General features: G+C 36.5%; 1 protein-coding gene across 3 annotated transcripts in view; it reads left to right on the forward strand.

The window, feature by feature from the left end:
- The window catches only part of AIMP1 (aminoacyl tRNA synthetase complex interacting multifunctional protein 1), a 39922-nt gene extending 23057 nt beyond the window's left edge, over positions 1-16865 (forward strand). For 2 of the 3 annotated variants that reach the window (XM_076336860.1, XM_076336859.1), the window contains exons 4-7: positions 73-231; positions 2893-3104; positions 8754-8922; positions 16607-16865. In XM_076336860.1, coding sequence (XP_076192975.1) covers positions 73-231; positions 2893-3104; positions 8754-8922; positions 16607-16773 — 707 coding nt within the window. In that variant the 3' untranslated portion in view covers positions 16774-16865. The remainder of the gene's footprint in view (positions 1-72; positions 232-2892; positions 3105-8753; positions 8923-16606) is intronic. The other variant, XM_076336861.1, reaches the window with a different exon arrangement.
- Positions 16866-16976: the final 111 nt, after the last annotated feature.

The following is a 16976-nucleotide window of genomic DNA, read 5'->3' on the forward strand; positions in this document are numbered from 1 at the left end:
ATTGGAAACTTAAAATGTTATAGTGTTAAAAATTCTGGTACCCCTACTAACTTTTGTGGGTTTGATTTTTAGTAAAACAGATTGCAGTTCCTCCTGGTACAACCGTTTCTACAGCTTCATTTTCAGATGATGTTCCACAACCTACAGCAGTCGCATCATCTCCTGGTTCCAAAGATCAAATTAAAGGTGAAGATGAAGAAAAGAAAAAGAAGGAAAAAGTAGAAAAGAAAGGTACTTCAGTTTTCTTAGCTGTGATAGACAGTTAAGGTATTTCAGTTATGCAAGTGCTTTTACATCATTTTGGGCACAGAAAAAAACAGTCTTACAGCCACAGCAGGAAGTCATGTGCTAGCTCTTAAAAAATCTTGGAAGTACTTGAAGTTAGTGAAGGCCATCAAGTAAGCTACAGATTCTTACTTAAACAGGATACATGCCAAATTTCTTTTCATGTGACTGAACTCCCTTATTTAAAAAAACCCCACAACAAAAAAACCACTGGTGAAATTGTGTGGCTAAGAGGAAGTACTGGGTAAAGGACATAGGCAGATAGCATAAGCTGGTTTTGGCATCAGGGAGGCAATGTAGAAGCAGGGTATGTAGGTTTCCTTAACACCTTTCCTCCTGTTTTTCTTTTTTAGCTGTCTGTATTGACTTCTGTTTAACAAACTCTCTTAATAGAAGAAAAGATGTGTCTGTTAAACTTACACAGAAGTACAAGTGTCTATCTTGTAACTTAAACTCCTGTTTTACAATCATTCTCTTATGCAAATTATTATTAATTTGCTATGAATTTATTTGCACAGCTTTTCAGAGTTTGGATATTATGCTGATAGAGCACTGTACCTCTTTTATTTTTCTGGTGAGCTGTACTCAGGCTTATAAGCTTCTTCATATTTTTTGGTGTGCTGCAGCCTTTGACACATCAATATTCCACAGAGCTGTAAATATAAAAGCAGAGACCACATGTCATATCAGGCAATTAACTGTTTTCTTCAAGTATTCAGTGGCTACAGAGCAAGTATTCAGTTGGTAAGGAAAAATAAAACTTGTATTGTATTTTCCCTCATCTTATATAAGTAGCTTAAATTTAGAAAGCAATCTATTTCACTTTTTCCTTCCAGTGACTGTATTTGGAAAAAGGTGAAATATAGCATGAACATTAAGTGGAAGCCCTGAACAGGCTATTTCTGTGGAGTTCAACATCTATTGTAGGTATAGTATTTAACAATCAAAGTAACCAATCTGTAAAATTTGTTTTTTAGTCTTGAAATTGATGAAATTAGGTGACAGAAAGCAAAAGGATTTGAGATATTCCCTATCTCATCTGTTTCCTCTCTGGTTATTCCCATATTCTTAGTTCCACTTCTTGCAAACTTCATCTGTGAGGCTCCTCTGGATATTGATTCTGGGCTGACTCCCACACTGGCCAGAGGAGTGCAGTTCTCTCCTTAGCCTGCAGCATTGAAACGGATGTTTTCTGTGCATCTGAACATATGCTGTGTACAGACATGCTTTGCTATGTTCTCTTTTCCTTCTTTGGTGACAGACTTCATTTCTCTAAAGTGAAATAAATAGGGTGCTAGAAGTTGATTTTTTTTTTTTTTTTTTTTTTTTTGGCTCCAGGCCATTGTAGAGAAATGTCATGAAGTGGAGAACAGTGAGGAATGATACCAAGCATAAAGATGGCAGGTCTTTGAAATGATCTTAGGTATTAAATATTAACTGTTTTGATGGTATTTTTTCAGTTTCTCTTCAATTATTGTATGTATGACTGGTTTTATTAATCTAATTCTAATTAATAAAACCCAGTCATAAACTCTAGAGCTTTTTATTCATCCTATATGAACTGAAATATTTTTTAAGAGCTATTGCTTATGTTAAAAAAAATACTGCCTTTTTATTATTGAATGTATTATTTAATGTCAACCCTGTACTAGAGCAATGATAAATCAATCAAATTGCGCGCTGTGTCCACTTTTCCTTTTTTGCTCCCTAAAGAAGGGAGTTTAGCTTACATTAATATGTAAGCTATCTGGGATGAAAGAATAACAGAGTATGCTTATTTTAAGTAAGCACTTCTTAGACATTTCGTAATCCCCCAGAGATTATAGTTGTTAAACAAATCTTCAATGTCTTTTAAACAGGACAGCCTTATATACAAACTGGGTGTAACTTGCTCATCTCGAAACAAGTATCTAAATAAGCAGCTGAGTATGGGGAGCGTTGCTTCACTGCTGTTTTATACTTTACAGTATGCATGGGTGATGATAAACCCTTGCATTGCCATGGGATAAAGACTCTGCATCAGTGGAACCTCATAAGCCATGAGCATTTTCACACACTAGTATATGTGGGAAGTGAAGAATGTTAGCTAAGGTCATCTTGAAGGGTTGCTTTGCAACTGTAACAGTGTAGTTGCAGTGACTTGGCATTGTCCACAGTCAGGAGCTGTTAAGCAGTAGTAACCTGATAACTGGTGATTGTCTAGTTTCCCTTTGCTGGTGAAACACCATGGCAAGACTTACTGGTAATTGCTAATTGTTTAAACAGTACTATCAGGCTTATTGATGTGGCCTTTGGCAGAGTGTATATGTCACTTACATGTGCGTTAGCTACACTTAAAGTTCAGCATGACTTCACTTTACAAACAAGAAAACACCTCTGTCCTAAGGTGGTAATTACTTGGAGTAACAGTCTAAATTGGAGCGTGTATGATGATTGTCCACTGGAAACTAGTAATAGAGGTGCTAACTCTTTACTCTTCATCTATGCTTTATACTGGATTTACACTTATTTCTGAGATTGTAGCTCGCTTTTCCCTTGCAATAGTCATACACATTATTTATGCTTTTTTAAAAATGTTTATTTCATGAGCTAAACTTTCTTTAATAGGTGAAAAGAAGGAGAAGAAACAGCAGCCAGCTGCTGGAAGTAGTGATGCAAAATCTGTAGATGTTTCTCATCTGGATCTTCGTGTTGGCTGCATTATTACTGCCAAAAAGCATCCGGATGCAGACACTCTGTATGTTGAAGAAGTGGATGTTGGTGAAGCAAGCCCAAGGACTGTTGTCAGCGGTTTAGTGAAACATGTTCCTCTGGAGCAGGTATTGACAAAATTATTTACTGATAGCTTTTCCTTTCCTAAAATATCTTAAGACCTTCATCTGTTTATAGGGTGTGTTTTCATTATGCTAAAAGATTTTTACAGTCATGAAAGCAAAAACAGAATGCAAATGGAAGTAACGCTTAATAACATTTGCCAGCAAATGGAGAAATACCCTTACCCCAAATCAGTTCCTTTCTGCTTGCAGTGCTTCTATCCTGGGATCTTATTCTGACTCCTCTGTGATGCCATTGGTACACAGTGGACTCCTAAACCAAACAGATGTGACTCTCCCTTTAGGTTTCCTAGTGTGTAGTAGAGAACCCATAATAACTTTTTTGCTGTCATCCAAACTTTTGAAACCTTTGCCTTCCAACTCTCTTTATAGCCCGTTGGAGTGTTTGGCATGGAGTCAAGCGAAGAGCATGTAAATTTAACTTAGCTGGCAGTGAGTGGCTTAAACAACAGCAGGATACAAAATACATATTTTTACTTCCTTGTCCAGAATAGTGTCTGCCTCTACGCTTTTTTAGCTGATACACTTCTGTGTTTGACATGCATGGTTTATGTATGTCTTGGGAACAACCTGAGATTTCAGGATTACACTTTCCTCTCACACCTCTTCTAGAGGGTTAGCGGAAGGGCGGAATTGACTGAAGGCTGCTTCTAAATTCAAATACAAGCTTGGCAATTAAAGCAATGTCGTATAGAGCAACTGCAAAACGGGTCGTGAAGGAATTGATCTTAGTGTGGAAAAGCTACATTTTCTCAAATGCCTTTTCAATCCCTATTCATGCCCTGTCCCCATGGTAAGACTGCAAATGTAGGAAGCAATTAAAATTGTGATTGTTTTTATGATACAGAAAGTTATTGAACTGAAAAAAATGACTGAATACAATTACTGTTCTGCACTGATTACCTGATAGTGTCCGGTTACTGGATTTGCAGTGGGGAAAAATTCAAATTGCTCATTTTTAGCAGTCCGCTCTCAAGAAAGCATGTAGAAAAAACCTTTCTAAGTAAACTTGCGAACATGAAGTGTACAGAATGCAGCGGAAGTAACAGTCTTTTCTCTTTAACCTGCTTTCTGTCTGCAAAAAATAATCCAAAGTACTCATTAACAGAGAATTAATGTTATTATTTCTCATGCAAAACATGCAAAAGAACTTGCATGTTCTTTGGGAACAGTTAGTTTGTGTGTCTGGTTTTGGTTTTGGCAAGTCTCTATTGGACAGTAAATTCTTAGGGGCAAGCTTCCATCTTTCTGTGTTTTTTTTGAAGTGTTCAAAAATGTGAAGGCCTAGCATGTGACCTCTGCCATATATTTAAATAAAAATGTATACATCAGATCAAGTACTATAGACATAATTCACCAAAAATTCAGCTATTTATGGTTGCAGTGTTTGATGTGGTAATTTAGCAGTGTTTGAGGCTGTAGTATTTGTATAATCCGATTTTACTCTTAGTTAGGAAGCACAATGTGTATCTTCGTTAACATTTCAGTATGCAGTGCAAGTTATTTATGGGTGTGAAAACTTCTTGCATGCGCACTTTATATGTGGTACATTGTGTTTTTGTGCACCACTGATGGTGGTGAAGCCAAGTCAGAAGTTGCACCCTCAAGTATCATGTATCAGTAGATACATGTGTCATCAGTAATAGGGATATAGTACTGAAGCATGAGGTGGACCATACCAATGCTGAGCTCTTTCAGCAGCAGCTGGGGACAATTGGAGAACATTCTGAAATGTCAGCAGGAATTGACAGCTTTTCTGTCACTGCATTTGGCTTTTTGAAGTGGATCTCTGTGTGCTCCTAGCATCAATACCTGTCTCAGGCAATCATTCTTGAAATTCAGACAATTCTCAGGTGTTGCTTTTTTAACCTCCTGAAATCCCCTTTAGCCTAAGAGATCCTCATGTCAGTGATCAGAAGTGAAGGACGAGAATGCAGGGCATGTATCTTAAACTTAGCAAGAAGAGAAGAGGCCACCATCAGCCTCCAGAAACATTATCCTACAACCATTCTTTGTGAGAGGAGGCATTACAGCTGTACCTGTTACGAACTATACAGTCTCATTTTTGTAGCAGAAACTCTTTCTTTCTGCTTAGATGGCTTAATCTTCTTTCTTTCTAGATCATTGTTTAAGGGTTAGTGTCGTCCACCCAGGAATTGGCAAATGGTACTGGAATTTATATTTCTTTTTCTTAGATAGAATGGTAATTATATTCTTTATACATATTCTTAGTCTTCTAATTTCCTTTGTCTAGTCTGCAGAGAAAACATGTTTCTATAAATCATAGAGAGCAGTGACTACAGCATGACTGTAAACTTATTGACGCATTCTGTGTAATATAAGACACCTTTCCGAAAGCAAACCAGTTTTTGCCTTTGCTTTTACAGCATTATGCTTCAAGGCTATATTAAATCCTATAGTGTTTCTTTTCAGATATAAAACAAATAGAAATATCTATGTAACCATGCTTGTAACTTGTAAATTATGTTTGCTGGCAACCTTAAGATCCAGACAAGCATGTAATAAATTGAGGAGGGCTTTTTGTTGCTGTTGGCATTGCAACTCACTGTGGTTTTAAAGCAATCAGTGTCTTGGTTTTAACTCATATTCACTAGCCATTGCAGTCTGTCACGGTATCTGATTTTGAGATATAGAGGGATAGTTAGTTGATAATGTATATAGACAGGTAACTTCAAGGTAATACAGGTTATACAATGTTATACAGGTAACTTCAAGGATTACCTAAGAAAAAGTGCGATGTAACACTTGTGCTTCAAGGATAAGGTCTTGTTTCTTCTGTATGGTAAACTTCAGGATTAACTTTTCCTCATTTTAGTTTCTTTGCTTTATTTCTTGCCCTCTCCCCCCCCCGCCGCTTCATTCTACCAGCATGTTGGGAAAATTCATTGTTTTATTCTGAATGTGAAGTAGCTGTGTGTCCAGCCATAGAAACTGTAACAACTAACATTTTTGCTGAAACTAAATCAGTTTCTCACTAGTTGAGTTGTCAGTTTTGAAGTTCCTGGATTTCTGAAACAGAAGGATTGGCTCTCTGGAAGGCCAGTGGAGGTTGTTACTGTTTCAAGGAGATAACATTTGAATTTCCTTTGCTTATTCTCAGCTCATTTATGTATCAAACGCCTCCTGAGATGCCAAAGCCTTATTAATTCCCTGTAGACATAGACTCGCTTCTGTTTGTGTCCTTTTAAGTGTGGAGATTTGCCTTATTGTTCTTAACCAGAATTTGCTTTACTGGATAATATATCACATATATAACACATATATAACACATATGCAGAAGGAAACATACACTTACTGTCTATCTGTGTCACCTTCAGCTGCTTTTCAGTAACACCCTGTATTTCTGATAGAACTTTTCACGTACTGGGAAAGGGAGTCAGGTTTCTTCCTTTTTTTCTTTTTTTCTTTCTTTTTTTTTTTTTTTAAATTTCTGCCCACTCTTATCTATCTGTCAGGAAACTCCCCAATTTATTTTTACAGTTACTTTTGAAAAAATTAGATTGTTTCTTTTGTTCCTCTAATTTATGGGGTTACAGAGAGTGGCCATCAATAGAATTACTGGATCTGACCCTTTGTAGCTGACACATTTCAGGGTTTTATTTATCATTTACTGTAAAAAGATCTCATAAGAGCTATGCAGATAGAATGATACCCGACCACCAGATTCCTTGATGGTTTGTAAACAATCTTTTTTGCACTTATTATGCATGAATATAGAGGGTTCACTATTGTAACTGAAGCCCTGTTTTCTGGAAACGTTACGGTAAGTCCCTTCTATAAAAATTAGCACAACCAGTTTAAAAAAAAATACAAACACTACTAAAAACTTGCATTATTAGGAAGCATTTATTTAGGTCTAGTTTCTTTTTTTTTGCTATACTTAGGGAATTGTCATTTATCTGAAGACAGTTTAAAAATTGAGCTACTTAAAATAAAAAGAAAAAAAAACCCCTTGAAATAGTAATGTTCTGGTTTTGGCTGACCATCTTGGGGTGGGTTTTTCTTTTTGTTTTGTAAAAATATTTATTTAACCTTGTGAGTCGTCTTACCATTCATTTGTGACATCAATGCACATATCTAAGTATTAGAGCAGTTTTTCAAAAGCATTTGAAGATACTTCCTAGTAAAAGTGATGGAATAATGTGTATGTTTGAAATGTTGATAAATAATTCTTAATTTTATAATAGTAATCAACTTCTTATACAGAAATCTCATGCAATATATACATAAACATTTGGGCCACTGTGATTGGTGAGAAAGGAATGATGTGTTGCTAGTTTGGTTTGCTTTTGTGTTAGTTTGATGATGATCTCCATTTCTGTATTAATGCAGTCTGGTTTTGTCGATTTGTATAATCTGTAATAAAAAAGCAATGCTCTGAAGTCTAGAATTTTTTCCAGTTAGTCAAAACTAAAGTTGAATACCAACTGCAGAAATCTTGTTTCTTTTATTCTGTATATCCATTTGCTAATTGTTATTCAGTGCTAGATAATGTCTACAACTTGCATTTTAATCACTGACATCTTACAGCCATTTCTTGTGTTTTGGGCGATTTATATCCGTAGCAATAACTTAAGACATTTTCAGTCAATGGGCTGCCTTGAAACTTCTGCCAGATCAACTTTTCATTATAACTGCTTCATTTTAGAGATTTATATTTTTGCTTTTTAAAATGTTCTACTTGGAAAATATGTAGTATTCAGAATACTTGATCATATGAGTTTTATTAAGTATTAATCCTGCAGTTTTGTTTAAAGTTTATACTGTAATGCACAAAGACTGAAATCTAGAAATACGGATATATACATATGTGCACTTAGGAGTATGAGAATTAAGGCTTCCTTACTTTCTGTCTGTCTCTTAAGAATGTTCTGGGTTTAATTTTTATTCAGTTTGAAAGTGTGGTTTGTTTTTTTTAGGCTAAAGTGTGGCAGTTTCCCCTAACAAAGTATGTTTTCTCTGGTTTACTATTACAATTTTTATTAAAATAAAACAACAAAGGAAGAAACCTAGTTTTACAGTTTTGCTCTAACATATTGCATGCAGTGCACAGTATATACAGCCATTTTCAGTGGGTAAAAAAAATTCAAAGCATTTGGGTTAAATAAGATAAAATTTAAGATTCAAGTGAGCTAATTATGTAAAAACACCTTTATGCTTCCAGTACACAGTTTGAAATTTTTATCTATGAGCTAGCCTAATTTGTAGAGTGCGGTTTTTTGTTTGTTTTTATTATTATTATTAAATGGAAATTGTTTGGTTACTAGTGCTATATTGAAAGTGGACTGAAGTGAGTGATCTCAAAGGAGTAAAGGTGGAACACGGGTGAAATGCATTGCCTGTTTTTGGGATTTCTGAATTGCACATTTTGTATTTCCATAAGTGTTTCATAATTCAGCATTTACTCCATTATTCACTGGCCAACTCTTAAGTGGTTTAAATGTTATTTGTTACTGGTGTGCAGGCATTAAAATTGTGCATCTGTTGCTGTATGCTTCTCTCGTCCATGTTAAGGTCTCTTCATTATTTCATTATAACAAAAGAATTGCAATTAGAGTCCCCAAAAGCATGTGGCATTTAAGTACTCACATCCTTCTGTCTTCCTCCCCCAAGATGCAGAATCGGATGGCAATACTACTCTGTAACTTGAAGCCTGCAAAGATGAGAGGAGTAATATCTCAAGCAATGGTGATGTGTGCCAGCTCCCCAGAGAAAGTGGAAATTCTGGCTCCCCCACCTGGGGCAGTACCTGGGGATAGAATCACTTTTGAAGGTTTTCCTGGTAAGTAAGTATTTGGGAAATTGGAGGAAATAAGTATGCCAAGGTGACCTCAGTGTTGAAGCAGATAAAACAGTATTTTAAAGTTGGCTGCATTTTTTTGTTGAAATTTTCTGAATTAGTTATATTCAAACTTTTTGATTATTAGCATGCTAAGGTTGTGTAAATAAAGGATTGAAAATACTTAACTACCTGCCAAAAATTGGAAAGTACAGGGAAATAACTGTAACTTGAAAAAGTTGTATAATACTTTGATATAGAATTACCCACTTTCTTTAAGTCTCAATAAGTGTCCTGCTTTCGGCTGGGATAGAGTTTATTTTTTTTCCTAGTAGCTGGCATAGTGCTGTGTTTTGGATTTAGGATGAGAATAATGTGGTAGCATGCTGACGTTTTAGTTGTTGCTAAGTAGTGCTTACATTAGTCAAGGACTTTTCAGCTTCCCATGCCCTGCCAGCGAGAAGCTGGGAGGGGGCACAGCCAGGACAGCTGACCCAAACTGGCCAAAGGGACATTCTATACCCTGTGACGTCATGCTCAGTACATAAACTGGGGGAAAGCTGCCTGGGGGGCCGCTGCCTGGGGACTGGCTGGGTATCGGTTGGTGGGTGGTGAGCAATTGCATCGTGCATCACTTGCTTTATGTATTCTTTTTAATTATTATTTTATTTTATTTCAATTATTAAACTGTCTTCATCTCAACCCATGAGTTTTCTCACTTTTACTCCTCCGATTCTGTCCCCCATCCCATGGGGGGGGCAGTGAGCGAGTGGCTGTGTGGTGCTCAGTCACTGGCTGGGGTTAAACCATGACAATAAGTATTTCTGCTTTTGAAATTTATGGACAAACATATTTGTACTTTGCAAGTTACAATAAGAAAATGTAAAGCATCTTTCCCAGTGTCTCAGTGTAAGCGGTGAAGTAATAAGTTCCTGATTCCAGCTCCTCACACTGATTAAAGTGTCAGAACTTGAGGTAGGCTTTTTTTTTTTTTTTGGAGGAAGTGATGGAGAAGATTGGAGGGGGTGGAAATCCCATATTTATGAGAGGAACCTGTGATATTCAAAACACCAGGGGCTTTTTGTTTGTTTGTCTGGGAGGAAATGACTTTTTGGGTCTCCAAAGACAGATACTGGATTTCTTCCCACTTAATTAAATCAATAAATCCACCTTTTTTTCAGAATATAAATAAGAAAATAATAGAATTTAAACTTTCTCAAAAGATGATTTTCATCCATTTTCCCACTTCCTCTACCTCCCACTCATCTACGAAAACAATTAGTTTCTGACCCTGCATATTGGGAACTCGCATAAGCATCACAGGTGTAGTGTGTTGGTGAGTGTTTCCCTCCTGCCCAAATGCCAGTTCGTTATTCTCATGGGCTGAAAGGGATTCAGCTTTTCCTGTTGCTGTCTTTGTTAGCACTGTTATTTTGTTATCTCTATCATGGTTTTAAGTGTTTTTCGTCAGGAGGTGCTGGTCCATTATAAGCCCAGTAAGAAAGGCACTCAGATTCTGTATAGTATCATTTAAAATGATCTTCATTAGAGCTGACACTGAAAAGAGAGAATAGTATAAATAATCTTACATTGCATGGATGATGGGAACCCTGAGTTGGTGCAGCATCAAACATGCTTCTGATCCACATGCAGCATGCTGTGCACTTCCTGTCCGTAGAAGAGATTTCCCCGCTTTTGGTGATTTGAGCTACTGTTGTATTTTCTTAAACTGTCAAACAGAAAGGAAGTTTGCATGAGAACTTGATGCTGCATTGTTCCATAAAGGTGAAGACACGCAGGTGGCTCAGTCGCTGGCACCACGTGGGAGCTGCCTGCAGGCACCTCTGTTACAGTCAGCTGGCTAGGTTTATCCTGCGCCCCAGGAATTTGTGCAGCACAGCACAAGCCCAGATCTACTCAGGTCAACTGTTACGTGGATCACTGAGTTCTTGATGAACAGTGGTCTTCTGGTCAGAATCACTGCATCACTTTGTCTTAACAAAAAGTGGTCTAACTCCCAACATTTCCTATATCAGGTGGACTTGTATGTGTGTACATCTATCAACAAAGTATTCATCTTCAGGATGAATTTGTTGCTCAAAAGTTGGCTTTCACATGTGAGAAAATGGTGTAGCTTTGTTTTCTACATAGAAACATATTAACCTTTTCAAGCTATTGCACCTCTGACAATTTCTAGCTGTATAGCAGTGGTTTTATTTTTGAACCTCTTGGCAAGCTCTATGCTTAAATGTATTTGCATGAAATACATACAAACACGTATATATTTATGAAAGATATATAGATATTTTTATACTTCTCATGATTGAAACTGTGATGCTCTAAAAAAATATTTGTTGGCATATGATAAAGGAAGCAATGGTCTATCTAGGTGTTTTTGAAACAGGAGGAAAGCTCAGCTTGCTGTGATTTAATGCTCTGATTGAAAATATTTTAAAATAATACTGTGTTTAAGAAGGAAGTCAGTCTTGCAGCATTTTTTTCATTTTTAGTTATCTGTATTGAAAGTATACCAAGCTTGCTAGTTGAGATGAAGAATTGGTAAGCTGTACTGAAATCTGAAAGGCTTCAGCAATTATATTGACTAAATTGTAGGAATACTCACTCATAACTTCTAGGAGTTACCACATATCTGTGAGTAAAGATGGATTAAATGTTGGATGTGTGACTTCTGTTACATGCAAGGATACACTCATATTGCTTTCTGTTGCTGTGGAAATGGATGTGCAAGAGATAGCATCAACCTGTAGAGTAAAACGTTCTAGTGCATAAGCCCTGCAAAATTATGTACAAGTCAGCCTGGGCATGTGGCTTTTTTGAGGCGTGGAGGGTCTTTTTTGTTTGTTTTCTGTCTAAGACATAACCTTACTCCAAACTTGTATCTCAGGTAACTTCGTATACCTGGCATTTGAAAATAATGTGAGAGCTGGTAGTAGTGCTGTTCTCTGTTAGCCAGCATATCTTTTCTTGTGCATGACTAAGAGGTCAGTTTTATCAAAATAAACTATTTGACTCCATGGTTGCAGTTGCAAAAAGCTTTTCCTAGAGCAAATCAGTTATGGAAACATTTGTTCTAAAATTACTCCCAGGTGTTAAGCTATACAGATATTCTGTTGACATTTTGATTCTTAAAAGACATAGAATCAGCTAAAGGTGGTATAAAAGTTGTACTAGTTCTAAAATTATGACCTGCAGCCTGTGATACAAGGTTTTGTATGCTTTGTTATCAGTTTCCTTCTGACAGGGAGCCAAAGACATGGAGGTCTGATAAAGTGCCAAATGAAGGTTTTTACAACCCCTTTGAAAAACATATACATTCAGGGCTATAGATTGTAGTCTGAAATATGGCAGCTGTTTCCTAATGTTTCATATATAGCTGCTCAGAAAAATTGGTAGGTATGAAATGAAAGCTAATCATTGACCTTGAAAATATACCTAATGCTTAATAGTGCAAAGTAGAGTGATGTATCTCCTAGTCACATAAAACTTACTTTAAAGAATTTTAAGACTTGTGTTTTTATTATCTTGGAGTAGGAAAAAGCAAGAAAAAAAAAAAGCATTGATGGATGGAGACTTACAAAATCCTTCTGACATCTGCTTCTGTAACTTAATTTGTTGTATACCTGTCTTTTGCATATTGCCTTTGTAAACTAAGATATTAATACTGTTCACTGGTAGGTTTTGGTTTGCTTTAGGGCTTTTTAAAATTTCTTTTACCTGCAGACTAAGATTGTTGCCTCTTACCTTCTTGTCCAAGTGATTAACAACTTTTGGTGGGTTTGGTTCCCCCCTCACCACCACCACCACCCCACCCCGCCCGATTCCTTTTTCTGGTTTAGGGGTGGGTTGGTTGGTTGGTTTTTTTAAAATTTTTCTCCTTTTTAAACAACTGGGTGGTTTGGTGTTTGGGTTTTTTTTCCCTTTTATTCCTGGGGGGTGGGTGGGGGTGGGTGTGTGCAACTCACTGGGAGAATGGAAAACTGTTTCTCAATTTTTAAAGGGGTTGTATGTCTGTATCTTCTACTCACCTTTTTTGTTAAAATCTCACGTGCGCTTAGCTGCTGTCTCCTCAAAGGCAATCTGGCACTTCACTAATACTGTTATCAGGAGGGTAGAATCCTTGCTATGTCAGATGTCATTTAATTTCAGTGCTTAATTGTAACCATTTATATTCTGATCAGATTTTTTTTTTTTTTAAAAGAATACTTTGAAAGCATAAAGGTTCAGTCTGAGTCCTTGAAAGTCAAATAGAAGGGACAGCTGGGTCTTGTTTTTGTTTGAAATATGAAAGCCTATGAAGCAACAGAAGCAGCAGCAGCAACAATAAAGCAACTCTAAAACACACAGCTGTCTATCAAGCCGCTTGGAATCAAGTTATTTTTAAGCCTGCTCTCTCCACCATACAAAATATTCATGAGATACAGGCTAATTTTCCTTGGTCATTTTAGTCAAAGTAAACAAATGGTATCTTGATTCAAACCAATTGAACTTTTTTCTGCAGAAACTTGAGAGTTTTCCTAGAACCATCTTTAGTGTTGTAGAGGAGTGATTTGATAAGGAATGCTGTTGTCTGGAGGAGTATTCTTTTTTTGTTTGTTGATTTGATGTCATTGCCCTTAGGGGAACTTTAGCATGGTTTTATATTCCAATACATGAATCTTCAAGATCTCTTGGTCCTTTTTTGTATTAAGAACTTTATCAGATTTCTATCCGCCTTCAGTGGAAAAGGTCTAATTCATAAGCCATAGAAAAATCATTCCATCGCATGTCTGTAAATACTATGCTCTCCTACACAGTAATTGCCGTAAGACAGCAATAATTGGTGGAGTTTTCACAGCTAACTGTGAAATCTTCTTTCTAATAGCAGTATAACTGACGCTTTGACAAAATTCTTCAATGCAAAAATGCCACAGGAACCATGAATCTGTTATTTAAGTTTATATAGTTCTGGTCCAAGAATCCCTGGCAATTTAGTTAATAACTATCTCTTTAAAAAAAAAAAAAAAGTGCTAAAACTGGAGTGCAGTGGTTAGTCTGTATTTAACAGGTTTCTTTTAATCAAAGCTTTGGTGTATGGATGCTTTCCTTCAGCTGCATAGTTATAATCCACAGTGGGCTAACTGGTACTAACTTTTTGTAAGGTCGCACATCACCACATCTTTTTTCCCCTTATTGTGCTGAGATATAGTCTTTCAATAGTTACTGAGCTGTTACAACATGGAGAGGTTTCTTGCTTATTAGGAGAATTTCTTTCGTAATATTTAAACTGCTAGACCAAATGACATGCTTAACAAAATTTGGGACCTCTTATTTGGTTCTTTTTATTGAATGAGAGTGGGAAGCTCATTAAACCATTACAAGTTTAAATTTATTTTATATATAGAAACCCTTCTAAAGAATATTTTCTGGAAAGAAAGAATGCAATGAAGAGAAGTCACAGGAAAATGCACAGCCTAAAGCTCTGGTAGTATTTAAAATCGGTGCCTGTGCTAATCTAATATGAGCTCACCACAGATCCCAAGGGAGCTTGATGCAGGATTCCAAAGAAACTTATTAACATCCAGAGCGTGTGTTTTATAATAAAAGTCAGGTTTTTTTTCTTACTGAAAAAATTCACTTGCTTTTTATATTTGAGGAGGGGGAAGGAAATGCACAATGGATCATTTAACATTCTGCTTAATGATTTTAATAGTTCGTATGCATTCACTTTGGTCTAAATCCATGTCTGTCTTTGTTCATGAACTTGAGCATTGAGCAGGATTTTTATTTTTGTGAAAGTGCGCAATTAGCTCTAAATGTTTAATTTATTAATGGTATTACTGATTTTTCTTTCAAATATTAAGTGCACTGTGGTTGTGAAATAACTCAACTGCATTATTGAATCTTGCTTTGGCAAGGCTAGCCTGCTTAACGGAGAAGTCTGGCCTGGTCTGCTTCTCTTACACAGTTACAGATATAGAAGCGACAGAAGTTAGACCTGTCTGCAGGCAGAAGTAACCTACTCTTGCAAGCATTGAGAATGCGAGTAGATTGAACCATTGAAAACATTTAAAGGAGAAAAACAGTAAGGCAGGCTGGACTGAGAGTAGTTAATTTAACTGCCTGTTGGTCAGCCAGTCGGGAATACGCCAAGCAGTAATGAATTTCAACCAGCTACTAGAAACACGTACATTAGAATCCCTGTAGCATTAATAGTTTTTCTTCCTGAACCTTTGGGGACACCGAGTAGTGGAAAATGAGAGTACTTGATATTCTGCTCACTTGGAGAGCTCCTCATTTTCCTTTAGGAACTCCTGGCTTCTTGAGAGGATCTCAGGGAGGATCTGTTTACTAGGATTTGTTTTTTGATTCTTGCTTGTTCTGGAACTTAAGATTTGAATAGTTTGGGCAGAATGGTGCCAATATGGCACTCCAAGCAAGTAAAAAAAAAATATATATATATAGTGTATCAACAGTGAAATAGCATGGGATTCCTTTCAGCATTTAAATGTGCTCAAATTGTATTTAAAACAAGTCTTGTGTTTTTTTTAATTTGTCCTGCCTGTGTTACACACAAGAGGTCGAGAGCATCCGACAGCATTATGATTAAGTAACTTTTTAAATGAAATATCTTTTTTCTTTAAGAGAATCTGCATTGTATTAGAATTAAGAGATTAAATTTACTCGACCTTTGAACAGAAAATAATTATACAGTGAATTGGTTGTCTTGCTTTATCTAGATTATGTCAGCAGGCAGCAGTTTATTCAGTATAAATCTTTAGAGCAAGAGAGCTCATTTAGCTTAGTTGTTTTGCTCCTATACTTTGCATTTCATGTCTATTTAAAAATAGGAAAATATGACTGAAATACTTCACTATTCTATGTAATTTGTTAACAGTATTTCAAAACATTAGTAGAAGAAACCTGCATTTTGTGGTCATTAGAGATCCTTAAATAGTCAGATTTGCTAATGTAGTTAGACTGTCAATACCTCTAGGGAGTAGGTAGCTTGTCATGCTGTACACATAGAAACAGGGAACTGAGACTTATAGAGACTGAGGCCATATTTGCTGAAATACAAGCTGACCTCTAGTGCTCCTGTTATTTTAGGCACCAGAGCTTGTCATCAAATAGTACAAAAAGTAGCAGAACAGTGTTAAAACTTGGGGCTAAAATTATATGTCAGTATGCTAATTTTGGACTATTCTTGTCTAAGTTCGATATTTCTCAACTGTAAGGGCACCTGCCAAATTCACTTAATATTAATTGCTTATAAAAATTCATTAATTCCTAAACTTAAGATGCCGACAAACCTGTGTCTTGGTGAGTAGTGTGTTTCTGTGGTCCACATCTACTTAATTCTTGGGAATCCTTTTGGTCTCTAGTAAATTTTGTAAACCAACAACTAGCAAGGGTTTGATTTCTTCCTTTTGACAGTATTTGTGGTCTGTTACTTTACAACCTTTTTTCCCCTGAAAGATCAGCATTTTGAGAGTGGCTCTGGAGACATTTCCTAGACAATCCCTAATTCCAATTAAAGTTTTCGTTTTGAGAGTCGCAGGTAATGTTTTTTTCCCTTATAAGTGTGTGCAGTGATGCTGTGTGGGCTGTCACAGATGTGTACATACATAGAGTGCTTGCTCTGCCTTCTGTGTTGTTTGCTATTAGGTTATTCTTTGTTTTGAAACAGGAGATCCTGAGAAGGAACTTAATCCCAAGAAGAAGATTTGGGAGCAAATCCAACCTGATCTTCATACCAATGACCAGTGTGTTGCTACGTACAAAGGAGTTCCATTTGAAGTGAAAGGGAAAGGAGTCTGCAGGGCGGAGACCATGGCAAACAGTGGAATTAAATAAATAAATAAATAGTTATTAGAAGCTTTTTCAGATGTTGAAATGGAAAGTAATGCAAGCACAATAAAAAACATGAATATATTACCCCTCTGAAATGCATGGCTAATACGTTTTTTGTTTGTCTCCTCTTCCAGAGGTACAGAATGTGTTATGCCTCCAACACTTTCACAATTCACTCATTTACCATGCTTACTGTCCTTGAGGTT

Source organism: Aptenodytes patagonicus, chromosome 4, assembly GCF_965638725.1.
Source record: "Aptenodytes patagonicus chromosome 4, bAptPat1.pri.cur, whole genome shotgun sequence".
NCBI lineage: Eukaryota > Metazoa > Chordata > Aves > Sphenisciformes > Spheniscidae > Aptenodytes > Aptenodytes patagonicus.